The following is a 13,930-nucleotide window of genomic DNA, read 5'->3' as shown; positions in this document are numbered from 1 at the left end:
TCTAAGCACGCCGAATGTGTGGGTGCTGGATTTCGTTCGTCGCGTTCGTTATTCCATTCTCAAAAATGTTGTGATCACTTCTACTGTGTACGGCAGCTCGCTCAGCTTGCTTTTAATGATATTAGTATATGAAGAAGTGCATGATTACTGATTTGGAAATTTGATCTCGTATATGCTGGCTTTTCTGCCGTGCGCAAGTGGAGCACCTGCAGCGGAGAGATTCGCTCGTTGTAACTGTTCTTACGAACACTGTTATTTGTGTTCTCACGGAAGTTGTGTCATGGAGGTTCAAGAACGTCATCCACGCTCCACTGTTTGCACACCCCTGTATCTATATTGACTGAATATGTATTTTTGACAATTTTATGGGTGGCTGTCATAATATGTATTAGCCGCTCCGATCTCATTGCCTTTGTGATAGTAAATAAAAAAATGCGATTGTTTCTCGCCATTTTTGTGTCGTCTTTAATAATGTACTGTACGCCGCTCTGCCTCGTCACAAGTTACCGGCAAAATTTCTGACAAAAGATTAGGAGCGAGCGTCATGGGACCATCTTGACCTTGAATACTCGCCCTCAAGAATTGAGGGACAAGTAGGCGGTGTTCTCTGCCTTGATCACGCAATAGACGAATGCTACCATTGGTCGGGGCTCACTTTGCTTATGGTCGCTGCGAGTGTATAATCCTACCCAGGAAACACACTGCACATTCAAGGGAGGAAATGTAAATTTAAGAGCTCGTTTTCTTTGTTAAACAGCATATAAATGAAAACTAACAAACACATCTAAGATACTCGGACGAGGAGAATTTTCGCTTTAGCGAATTTCTTAACAGCGACCAACATAATTTGAACGAAATGTCTGTTCATATTTGAAAAATCGAATATATTTAGGCTGTTTGGCTACTTAACATCACAGTTTATATACGGTGCTCTGTCAGCGATTTTTGTGACTTATGCGATTGATGGAAGCCACCACTCCGTTGCCCGACCAGCTATAGCGGCTTGCAATTAAAGGAAGCCTTTGCACGTTGTCTCTAATACCGATGTGGATTTTTACCTCGGCTGCAAATATATTACGCTTTAAATTAGCAAGACCACTAAACGACCTTTTTTTTTCCCCTTTTTGTGACCCATCGCGCACTCATAGAGCACTAAAGCTGTCATGACTTGATATTGCATTTATTTTCTGGCGTACAACATTATCTTGCGCCATCGATATTCACTAGCGTACAACCCATTTCTTCTACTTAATAACTTATGCAGTCCAAAAATGTCTCACATTTACTGTAGAGGTGCACAAAGCGCAGCGGTCATCGTCACGTTAATACTGCTTCCTCTTATCATTTCAATTACCAAGAGAGCAAAAGGAAAACTACATGCAGTTGAAAAATAGTAGAATGGTTCTGTGTCGAACACTCGCAGTGAACAGGTGTAAAAGAACGATACAGGCACGACGAATAGTTACGCTTCTCTTTCTCACACAGCCTGCAAGGCTACATTATGCTCTGCTATCACACCTGGATAACCGAATGACGCTCGCTTGCGGAGCGCAGGTTGTATGCAAATTCTATTGCTTCATCGTCAAAAATGATTCATTCGCCAGCAGCTCTCTCTTTACTTGCTCTCACACATCCGTGTTACTCTGCCATGCTGAACAAATATATAGGAGCACGTGTTCGGGGAGCGAAGCAGAAAAGGACCAATTAAGAGAGCGCGCACGCGTCCGTGATGACGGTATTTTTCTGCTCGCTGATTACGACAGGCAGCCATTGACATCTACGCTGTTGTATAGGCCGTGTTGCGTTGCTAGTATTAATTGTAATGTTAATGTGAAAAAAGAAAATGAACAAAGATAACCTGCCGCCGGCAGAGACCGAACATTCGAATAACGCGTCCAATGCTGAAAATAATTTAGCGGGAAGAACAAAGAAGCAGTACGCCAGGGCATCTTCTGTTACGTAAATGCTATTACCACTGGCGCGATAACTGTTAGAATCACATTAAATCTCACTAGTACCAAGAAAATGCACACCAACACCAGACCAGTGGGAGGCTGTGCTGTCCTGTTCGAAGACTGAAGAACAGCTCAAGCTTATAAACGGAGGGCAAAGAGCACATGGCGTTGGGCTCCACCTTCGCCGACACTCGTTCGCTGGATTCCGTGCCGACCGGTTGTGCCCTCGCGATCTCTGACGTCAGCGTAGCTCTGGCCGACTGGGCTGGCCCTACGTCATCTCCTGACGCCGACCTTCGACGACAGCGTAGCTCTGACCTACCGGACTTGCCTGACGCCGACAAGAGCTCTGGCAAGTGGTGCCCCGTCCTCGGACTCCTGTGACCGTGTTTCCATCTTTCCTATCTCTCCTATCCTCTCGATATGCCCTCGCTCGCTGGTTTAGCGCATCTTTCTCTCTATATATACCTTTAATTCTACTCTTTTATTCCCTCCTTACTCCCATCCCTTGTGAGCTACTGTTGAGGTGTCGCACCGTGATGCAGACAGTTACGGGGCTCACATTTATCTTCCTTCCTCTCTTAGAACCACTCCACCTTCGCCGGAAGAATTTCTTTGAAATAAGGTGTTCCATTCCAATCCATGTAGGTCCATCCAATCCATGTACACGTACGTGGTACTTTAATCGTTGGTGTGGGAAAGCTGCGAGACGTAAATCGACCCCTATTCTTGGATTATTCACACTTCGTAACGGAGCACCGTGCGAGGGACACCTCGATTACGATGCAATAACAGCATCAGTATTTGCACGAAAGACGCCTCACACAACTTCAGTACCGTGGCTACGAGCAGAGAGAGAGAGAGATAGTTAAACTTTATTGAAAATGCCTACAGAATCGATTATAGGCTCCCTCCACGCAGGCAGCCACAACAGCATATCCACGGGATGGATGATGATGAGTGGGGCGAAGCGTCCGTCCGTCCGTGCTTCCGTCCGTCCTTAGCCATTTATTCCACGAAAAAGCCAAGGAATGTGCGCTTTCGAACGTGTGGTCGATCTATAAGAGCAAAATTTGATGGACCGTCAAAATGATGAAATGAATTCGATAAAAAGAAGGAATTTTACTGGCGTGAAATTCCTTCTTCTCCTGATCTCCCATTTCCGCTGCTCGCTTAAATACGCTTCGCGCTAGATTCCTTTAGGCACTGCGCCGTGCTGCCGACCGGTTTGCAGAAATTAGGTGCCTTTTCTCATCTTCTAACCACTACTACCACCACCGCTAGATTCCAGAAAATTCTCATCGTTTCCGTCGGCGCGATGCGCAGCGAAGGCTGGGGAAAGCGCGAGACGTTTCGAGGGCCGTCCGCGACACGTGACGCAACTCTGCATCACCACGCCCCTTTCCCTCGAGAACCTTCCAGGGCATGCTCAGCCGCCGATGTTGAGGAGGTTAGTCGGCGAACTACGCTTCCGAGGGGGCAGAGACGGCGCGCCCGGGGAGCTTTAGGATTCGCTCGGAGGATTTCAAGCTGGACGGACGTGCCCTCGCGATCTCCGACGCCAGCGTAGCTCCCGCCGACTGGTTCACCCTCCGCGGTCTCCTGACGCCGTGCAGCTCTCGCATTGTGGTGCCCCACCCTTGAACTGCTTCGACCGGTTACCAACTTTCTTATCTCCTTTTATTTTCCGTCGCTTGCCTCTCTATTTCTTCATCTATTTCCTTCTATTATTTTTATCCCTCCTTACCCCCATCCCTATAAGGCACTGCGCCGCGTCGCCCCTGAGGCAGACAAAAATTAGGTGCCTTTTTCTTCTTCCTTACAACCACCACCACCCGGGAAGCCTTTGGATGTTTGTTTTCTTTATCGTTGACCTTGAGGCGCCTCTCTGCACTTGGTATCGTTACTGTCGCTAGAATTTAGAATTCGACGGCGGGCGCTTTTTCGGAGCGCTCGTTTGTGACACCCACCAGTGTGTAGGGAAAACAATCGCGTGGTACGCCACTGCCATAACGAAGCCAAGCGGACACACTCTTTCTGTGGTCGTTTGTTCCTTTACCATGGACGCCGCCGCCCAGTGCTGCCGTCGTTTTTGCAAAGGGTCTACAGGGTTCTGCAGAGGTCGAATTGTATTGATGTACATGACAGTGCAACCAAAGTGCTACCGAGAACACTTGATTCATGGAAGGCAAACAGACAGACAGACAGCAAACTTTAATAGAACCGGGGGAGTTACTGCAGGACCTTCTATTGAGGGGCCGTTGTAACTACTGGCCGCGCCCACGTAGAGGTCAGAACGCCGTGACGCTCCGTCCGTTCCCGAGCCCTGTGGACTGCCTAGATTTGCCTGCCGAGTTTCGTACTTCTTATGGCCTCCTCCCATTCGACTTCGCTTGAGAGAAGGTTGTTAGACAGCGCGAGACATCGCCAAAGCATGTGAGCCATAGAGCAGACGGTTTCATTGCAGTCAGGGCAGTTATGGCCAACGTCCGCGTACATTTTATTTAGGAATCCCCGCGACGGGAAAGACCCCGTCTGCGACATTCTCAAGGTGCTCTGCTAAGCTTCGCGTGAGGAAGAGGATAGATTCTTCTGCGAAGTTGGTAATGCGTGGTTATGTGAGTAGTGCATCGTTCTGCTGAGTTCCTTCCTGCTCCTCCGTAACCTCCAGACCGTCGCGGCGCGTACGTTCTCGCGCACGATCATGGGCCAGCTCGTTGAGGTTTTGGGAAGTCTTCGAAAACGTTCTTCGTCATGTGTGCGGGATACCAAGTCATAATATGATAACCTCGACAAGCCCTCTTTTCTAGAATGGAGACCGCCTCTAGAGCGAGGTTGCCCGTTTCGTTAGCTCTAGTTTTATGTCTCTTGAGTCGGTGTAAATGTAGGAACGCTCTGGGCCGTACAAGGCCACCGCAACAGCGATTTGCTCTGCTATACCCGTGGTGGCCGCCTCTACCGAGGCGGAGGAGCGAAGCACCCCCCTCCAGTTTCCACTGTTACCTACTGTGCTACGTCGACAAGTCGACAAATACGGCGGAGTCAATATCATCCCTAACTCTCTTCAGGATGACTCGTGCACGGGCTTGGCGCCTACCCTCGTTGTGCTGTGGATGTACGTTACGCGGGAAGGGCCCCACCATGTAGGTCACCCTTGTTTCCCCGACTGTGTTGTTCGCCGTTCCTCTGTAAGCCTAGGAGACATGCCGAAGCAGCAGCATTGCGCACGGACGCTATTGGCGTTTTTGACTCGCGCCTCGTCGGTGCGTTGGTCTTCCGCTGCCAACGTTTGCGTTCGACTTTCCTGGCTCGCGTCTCGTCGGTAATTTAGGCACGAAGTCGCCATTGGCGAACGCGATCTGCTCTGCTAACCCTCACAACGGCGGCGTCGGCGGCTAAAGCCAAGTCGCTTCGCTTTTCGGCATCCTCCATCGCAAAAGGACGAGCCAAAAGAGTGTTCACTCAATGTTCGCTCGAACTTTGCGAGCGGTGAAGAAAGTGAAGCGAGAAAGAGCTGACAGGCAGCGAGCGCGCGGCAGGCGAGGGAGAGAGTGATGTCACCACGCACTGAGAGAGAAGGCATGACCTACTGGCACTACCCCAACATCTGCGGCGAGGGGGGGCGCGGTGCGGCGCTTTGACACGGAGACACGGACGAACAACGTTACACAAGCTAGTCAAAAGAGCTGCTTTGCATCTCAAATTTGCAACCGTTGCAGAACCGGAGAGACAGTTTTGCCGAAATACGAGTGTGATCAGGCGAAGTATATCGAAAATTTGAAAGGGTCACTGCCAATTGGACGTTGGCTGTATTTGTCTTCGGGAAATTCCAATAGTATAATACCAGCGCGAATTGAATCAAATGGAAGTATTCGAAGAATATTCCACATTTCGAATGTTCCCCGTTTTAGAAAATAAATCAAATTTCGACTTTTTTTGGGCTTCTTATCTTTCTATTTACAAATTGATCACTAATTGAAATGTGCCCACATGTCGAGGCTTTTCAAAGTAACCTGTAACACCAAGGCACATGTTGAGCACCATATGTCTCAATAAATTACCCAAATTAAAATGGCATCTTACTGGCGATAAGATGGGCAGATTCCCTTTCAGGCATGTCCTCTACTCCAGCAATTTTCTAGATACTCCCTGAATTTACTAAGCAGCCTAGACAGAAAATCAATTTACATTTCACATACACTTTGTCACCCAATTTACATTATATGGGGCAACACACGGTTAAGGTTATTTATTGATACGATGATTCACTCCGTGTAGATGCATGCATATTTTTTGGGGGCCTGTTTTATTATTCCCTTGTTAACCGCATAGCATCTGGCAAATCTGGCATTACAATACACTTAGTATTCTACATTTAAGACATGGGAATTTCAAGATTAAGCTGAAGTAATTTGTGGAATACAGCCCTCTTCTTTCCTCCTGTAAACCAAAATGTTTTTATTACATTTCAGCTGTTTCTAATGAAAGCATAGAGGGTTCAACAACACTAACAAGTTGGCATCAAAAAGTGGCTGGGTCTCAGCAGAACTGCCTCTTGAGAGTTTCAACCTGGAAGACACAACAGTTGTTATACAATATAACCGGAACCACTGGTACTTTTCAGAGGGAGGCATTTGGTTGGCCCAAGGTTTTCACTGTCTTCCGATCAGACATCCGACATTGAAGCTTGAAGTTCAAAGGAAGACCTAAGCTTGAAAAAGATGAGAAATTCGTGAACATGCAGTTGTTGGAGCTGACTTTCGACAAGTGAACCCGTCTTCAAGGATGCAAAGTGAATGTGCAACCTTGAGGAAGACAAATCTAGTTGTTGAAATGCCGGCTAAGGCAACACATGTTCACAAATTTTGCATAGACCCAGCTCAGTAAGTCAACAAATTTATAATCGTAATACAGGCTTGCTAAATTATAAGCTAGTTTTATAAAATGCACTGTTAAGTGTTGGATTCATAGGCCAGTGACCTAGCACACAAACATTATAAAACGCAGGCGAGGCAGACAAGGACAATAATCTTCACTTTATTCCACACATCTAAAAAGGCCACTAGTGAAGTCATACACAGCGTAGCACATGCATACAAAACTACTTGGTCTTTGCAAACTACTTCACAAACACTGGAAGCAATGCGAGTTCTTGCTCCACAAAGGCGTCGTATCTATCTTCTATCTTGGTGGTTGTAAATAGGCCTGTTTCATTGAGAAAAAAAAAAAACAACGAAACAAATGGGAATAATTTTTCTTGCTCTGACTAGATAGTGCGAACGCATTTCTGCCTTTGCAATTATCTTGCATCAACGTTTTGCACTTAACCGAAATCATGATTATAGGCAGCAAGAAGTTGTGCTTTATAATAAATAGTACAGTAATAAAAAAAATTATTGTGTCACCACGGGTTGTTTTGACTTAAAACTGATAATCTTCAACAAAAAAGGGTGCTTGACCACATCATCAAATAGAGAGAAATAATTAACACTCTAACAGAAACATCTAAAAAAAGAAATTATTCCCAGTGAAGGGGTGGGCTGTAGATTGCAACAAAACAACAAAGATGTGGCCGTTTGCACGACTTAAAAAAATACTAACAAGCTCTATAAGAAATAGTATCCATAAAATGTTCCTTTTTTTTTTTCACTCTCCAGGAGTCTCAAAGTTAACGGGATCAGAAGAGGTAAACATGTAGTCCATTTGCGGAGACTGCAACACATCATCAATATAGTGAGCACAGGCATTGCGTGTACTATTTAGTAGAAAAATATTTCCTCTACAGGTAAGCTACTGGAATCACAGCATCAAGACAATCGTGGCCTGCCTATATTTCTAAGCAACTTCCTCCAGCAAATCCATTGCCAAAAATAAAGAAACAAGTTTAGCAACACAATTTCAATGCACTGAGATGCAATGCTCTCCTTCTGGCAAACCTTACGATAACTGCAAGAGATGGCAACAGTGTAATCTTTTTCATGCTTCGTGTGATGGGAATAAGGCACAATACACTTTTCAACGTACTTAAGTATATGTGTAAAAAAAAGAAAGAACTTGAGCTAAACTTTTTTTTTTCCACGATGGTTACGAGCTACCTGATGCCAATCGATCCTTGAATGGCTCAACACAGCATTTTTTTTTGCGACTTCTAAAATAAGCCTATTCATTTAAATTGTACTTGAAAAAGATTTTTCATAATTTTTTTTTCATGCAGGATATAACACGCGGGCTTCATAAAAATGGCTCTCACACACATAAAAAATTACCAGCTCGATGATACATACGATTATGCTAGGAAACTATGTTAAATTCTACAAAACTGAACCTCGCTTTCACATGCCTGACTTGTAACAACAGGATTTCGAACTTGAACTAGCAAAGAGCCTAGAATGACGCATAATTAATATCACCTGCGGAGAAATGATGCTCATGAACTTTACGGATACAATGTTCTAAAGTGATAAAACAGGAAATCGGCTGATTGCAGGTATTATGCAAAAACCAAACCTCACTTTCCATGTTTTCAGTTTCCAGTGTGATTTATCTTTGAGCAAACTGTCTCAAATTGCAAACGATGAAGCTACAATGCCAGAAAAAAAAAAGAGTGAGAATTAGTGTTTCAGACATTGATATGATTTCTCGCAAGATGCTCTGATTGAGAGTCCAGAGAATAATGAAAAATCTACAAAAACAGTAATGGCTAAACAATAACATGCATAGAAAACACAACGCAATGCAGAAGTAAAGAAAAACGCATGCCATGTAAGCTTTCTCTTCAACGCCAAGCTAACGTACAGAACACTTCATACTTAATGCTGCAGAACAAGACAAGGACGACAAACTAAGCACTCAACATATTCACCAACATGAAAAACCTGCATGCAATATATGTTCAAAACTTGATTTGGCCCCTGTCTCATGGAAATAAAGGTGTGCACATACATATATAATCTGTAAAGTCAAAAAGAGAGAGAAAGAAAAGTTGCCTACAAAAAATGTAAGTCACTGACATAACAAGTGCATCCGAAAAAGCGAAGTTACAACATTCTTCTTCTCTCGATGAGCTAGGCATTTCGTATCATGCACAATTGATACCATGAGGTGAAAATATGTATCAAAGAAGCCTTGCAAGTTGTGTTTTAAGTCATACATACGTTTCACGAATTTTCAATACCATGACCAACTTTAAGAGCTCCTTTTTTTTCTCTCATTAATGATACTGCTTTCAAGCAAGCATTGCACTTATAGCTGCACTTTTCCAACATGTGACTCGCACAGTCAATATTTTTGTAAATGGAAATAGTCAACTTTAATGTGTTGCTTAAATGAATGAAGGCCTCTCAGACGAATTCCATCAGGAAGGATAGTAAAAACTAAAGGTGCAATAAATTAGCCAATGTAGCATCTTTAGCCTTGTGACATTATTATAAAGGAAGCTGAATCCCTCTTCAACTTGTGATACATTTAAACTGCAACTGGTCTTGAGGTCGGTGACCACATTTGGTGTAGTTGCAAACGCCTTTCATGGTTGTAGTAATCTTTTCTTTTTGACAATGGGAGACTGCCGCATTACAGAGTAGCAGCAGGAAACAATACACAAACACTTGACATCAATAACCATAATAAACACACTGAACAAAACCCCAAAATGTAAGAGCTAAGACAACATATTCACGAAAGTAAAAACATGCAAGTGCTTCCTGGTCGCCTGTATATGGATAATGTAGTCATGCATTGTCATTGTGCTTTCCTACTGATGAAACATGATTAATGTGCAAAGCACATGAACAATGTCGTGGTCTTGTCGCTGTGAACTTCGAAAATATCTGCTTATGAAAATTGAGTGCTTCATTTTTGCTTATACAGGCAACAGTAACTTGCCACTACAAGAAGCACGAAACATCTATTTCAGCAGCTATCGACATGCCAATGTTTTCATCTTGCAACAGCAACATGTGACCGAAACCTGAAATAATAAATAATGATGAAACCAAAGCAAATGATTTTTAACTGCCTGCCTTACAATCAAAGCTTTCTTCCTTTTATAGAGTAGGTGCAAGGCACTTATTATCAATAGTCCTACAGTTTCTACGAATTTTTCTTACAATGACGTCTTTTACACTGGCACATCATTTACGCACACAGCACAATAACAATGCATGTTGCGATAACCCTAAGAAAATTCGCGCAAGAAATGTTGGTGTGCCATTCCGCTATGCATTAATAAAGAAGAAGCATGGCAGCCACACACAACAAACAAGGAGGTGTCGCACAGAAAACCTACACACACATCGAAATGAGAGCGCAATGAGTCAAAAGTGATGCCCCGAGTGAGATGATGCAGCTCGTTGATTTTAGAGGTTTGTGGCAGTGTTCTTTCTTTCTTTTTTTCCTTTTGTGGACTCCTCCTCTCCTTGAGCATTCAATGCAATGTGCTGAGAGGGATGTTCTGCCTAACTGGAGGGGCGTGCAATCATAGATCACTTCGGCCAGTCAAGAAAGAGGCTTGCAGCCTTGGGCCTCATCGCACCATGGAGCTGATTCAAAGCACACAGATGTGTCAAGTTGTGAGCTGCGCCACGGACATTTAAATAGGTGGCGGCCCGTGTGTATATCTGCAAACAAGTGGACAAAGCTGTCAGAAAAAATATACTAGCCAGTGTGAAAGACACTATTTTACCGTACAACTTTAATTGTCTGTGAACATGCCTCTGAAGTTCTACCTCTGCTGCCGGTGGAAAGCCTTCCAAGCACGTTGCTTATTGCCAAATTTTTCTAGCATACATATTGTTGGCGGTATTTCGTCTGTTACAGGCTTGTTACATGCATGCATATCTGTACCTCAGAGGGTAAATTAGAGGTGGCTGTGAGCTGAGCTTAAGCTATGTCTTAATGCTACTCAATGGGAAATGTTTACTAAGCAATCGTGCTTTTTTTTTTTTCATGTGTACACTAGAGTCAATTGCAGCCTGAAGTGACAGCTGATCAAAGGTACATAGTACACAATGTGTACCTGAGCTGCGGTCCAAACGGTGAGTGAAAGTTGTTGAGCAGGTCACAGCAGTGCGGTTCCAGGAGACAGGCAACGCAGTAGAGCAGCACCAATGCCACCTGGACGGGCAGTGCAGCTTTGAGCACCCGCCAGAGACGCCTTCGTCGGCTGCCAGCCCCCGTGGAGTCTCCCGACTCAGCCCGCGATGCCAATGTGCCGTTTGTCGCCGCCGTACTGCGGGGCTGCTCCATCACTCTGCCAACTTTCCCGCTGAAGACAGAGTGGTACATCGACAACAGCAGCAAATAAACAACAGAACGCCATCTTACAAATTACATGTACATGGTTGTTTACTCTTAAAGGGACACTGAAGTCAAACTACAATTCACATCAGAGTGAAAGCTCATTGTATGAGAACATCTAAAATGATACTATTATCACCAGCAGGAGCCCCACCTCCTGGGAAATTAAGGTGAATGCACAAGAACACATGCGTGGCAGTAGGACATTTTCAAAATGATCCTGATGACGTCAGAAGAACCGCAGAAAATTAATCCCTAGTAATCGAACTAGCTGCACTAAATAAAAAACCTTTTGTGCATCAAGAGACGTAACAAAACACCGCTTGTTCGTTTCCATTTGATTAGCAAGAAAAAGAATTGCCAGACGTTACTATGGGGAATGATGCGAGTGGTTAAAAAATTCAATTTTTGCATCGACAGGTCGTGCCATCTACCGGGGCCCAGTTGAACCAATAACGACTGCCATCTCTGAGCGAATGGCAGGAAATAGTTGAATTGCTGTTGTTGCTGCTGTGGCTCCCCCTGCTTTCATTCTGCTGCTACTAGTGTTGGCAGCTGTGCAGTAAAGCTGGGCAACATTGTGCACAGCAATAGTGATGTGAGACATTTCGTTTGGGTGGGTAACTTGAAGTGCGCTAACCCGATGAAGACAACTAAAAAGTGATTTTATTTCGAAATAAGAACTTCCTTAGCCCAAAAGTAACACCACAAGGTTTCTGGGCTGCAATTTCAACAATCAACGACGACTTAATAGTTGACTTTGTTGTCCCTTTAAGCTGAACCACAAAAATAAGAATTGAGGCACAATGATACTCCCTCGCATGTCCTAATCTAGTGAAAAAGTCCAGCATGACACAGGTTCCCCCTATCATTCGAGTCGCGTAATGGACAAGAGAGAAAGAGAGAAAAAAAAACACTCGTGGCACCTTTTAAATGAAGCTGGCACGAGCTCGATAGGCTAGGTATCATTTGTTCTAACCAATGATGGGCCTTATAAGTCAGGTGTCAGAAATGATGGACCTTATTCTATATGTCAGGTCCGCAAGCAGCATTATGCACAATGTCAGACCATGCCCCCCTCGACTGGTGAACAGCCCTACAATAATTTGCATCTGTTGGTGAGCTACCTTCACGTAGATATTTGCAAGTTGACAAAGAATATTGAGCACCGAAAGTTGCATTGAAAGAGTTTCTTTGTTCTTCTTGTAACCAATGTTAACAAATTGCAACTTTGCGACCGGCATTGCATTTTTGAGCACAATTATTGTCGATTCATCAAACTTTTTTTCTCTTCTCTGGCTAAGCCTAGACAGCTCCTTTGCTGCTCGCCGTAATACTGCCAGTTGTCTATGTCACTCTCTGAAAAGTGCTTCTCGCAAACACTGTCATGAGTTGTAAGCTCTCAATATTTTTTTGTTTGAATAAAGCACTTTCCTAAGTGTTGCGTGATCCCACACTTCTAACCTCACCAGGGTTCAGACATCATCAGACACCCATGATTGCCCCATTGCAGCCATTTGTAACAGAACACGCAAGCTCAGTCCTCAATACTAGTTTGTTTAAAAAAAAAAAAAATTGTTGAATACCGTATGCCATCTTAGGACTCCAATGCAACGCAGCACTTCATTCACACAGCGAGCTCTCACCTTGTTGAGGGCTTCTGCAATGAACCCAGATCTCCTGCTTTGCTCTCCAACAATGTCTGCCAAATAAAAAAAAGGTAAATGCCATAAGTGAGAACAAATAGACTATGCTAAAATACTAGTGTCTGTACTGTTTATTATGTCATAATCAGCCAGAATAAAAACCTCCACATCCACAGACAACTGAGCATTTCTGCTTAAGAGATCAAATTAACGACCCCTTGGCTTCCGCTTAGTATCTCGTGAAAAATTTTGAGCCCACTGGCAGCATGGGTCGGTGCAGATGAATCAAATTAAAATCCGCAAAAAATGTCATACAATAATAAATCTTGCTTCATAATGTTGGCAATGCTTCACTGCATCACTGTTCAAATAGAACTTTTGTGCACAAGAAACTTTGAAGCACAGGGGCATTTTAGCACTCCCAATCCACTCTCGCACTTTTTGCCAAGTGCCTTTCAAACAAACTAAGCACAACTATGAGGGATCATTTTAAAATTTTTGCTGGCAGTATCTGAAGAGAATAATGACCCCACTCCATGGCTTGTAGGCACAATGGTAAGATCACGGTGGACGGGTTTTTACACAACGTCACAGCTGGAGAAAGCCCGGAATGAGCATCCTTCACTACACACACAACAACTCCAACAACGAACAACCATGTCCATCTAGCAGACAACACATCCAGAAAATATTAAATAATGTGCTACCATCTATGAAACATTGTCAAAAACAATTATTTTCTAAATGGCCAGCAATTCGCCGGTCAAAGTGCTTTTGTCCTCCCCGTCAGGCCCGGCAGAACACCGGCTGTGGAAACCAATGGGTTAAGCAAGTTAATGTCGATTAACAATGAGCCTGTACAGAAACTGAGCTGAAGCTAAATACCGTCAGATAGAATTAAACTATCAAGGTCTCATGCAAACGTCTATCAAGGCCTCATGCAAGAACTAACTGCTGGTGCTACTGAAAGGTCGACATTGACTAACCTGATAATGTACTACAGTAAAATTACAAAGCCTAGTAATCTGCTTAGGG

General features: G+C 44.0%; 1 protein-coding gene across 1 annotated transcript in view; it reads right to left on the bottom strand.

Annotated features, from left to right (window-relative positions):
* Positions 1-6,976: 6,976 nt before the first annotated feature.
* LOC142765532 (uncharacterized) overlaps positions 6,977-13,930 on the bottom strand; it is a 220,622-nt gene continuing 213,668 nt past the window's right edge. The window contains exons 19-21 of the mRNA XM_075866658.1: positions 12,896-12,951; positions 10,969-11,217; positions 6,977-10,570 (exon numbers count right to left, since the gene is read on the bottom strand). Of these exons, the coding sequence (XP_075722773.1) occupies positions 10,543-10,570; positions 10,969-11,217; positions 12,896-12,951 (333 nt within the window). The 3' untranslated portion in view covers positions 6,977-10,542. The remainder of the gene's footprint in view (positions 10,571-10,968; positions 11,218-12,895; positions 12,952-13,930) is intronic.

This window comes from Rhipicephalus microplus, chromosome 6 (genome assembly GCF_043290135.1).
Source record: "Rhipicephalus microplus isolate Deutch F79 chromosome 6, USDA_Rmic, whole genome shotgun sequence".
NCBI lineage: Eukaryota > Metazoa > Arthropoda > Arachnida > Ixodida > Ixodidae > Rhipicephalus > Rhipicephalus microplus.
The sequence above is the reverse complement of the archived record's forward strand: the minus strand, read 5'-3'. Positions and strand labels throughout refer to the sequence as shown.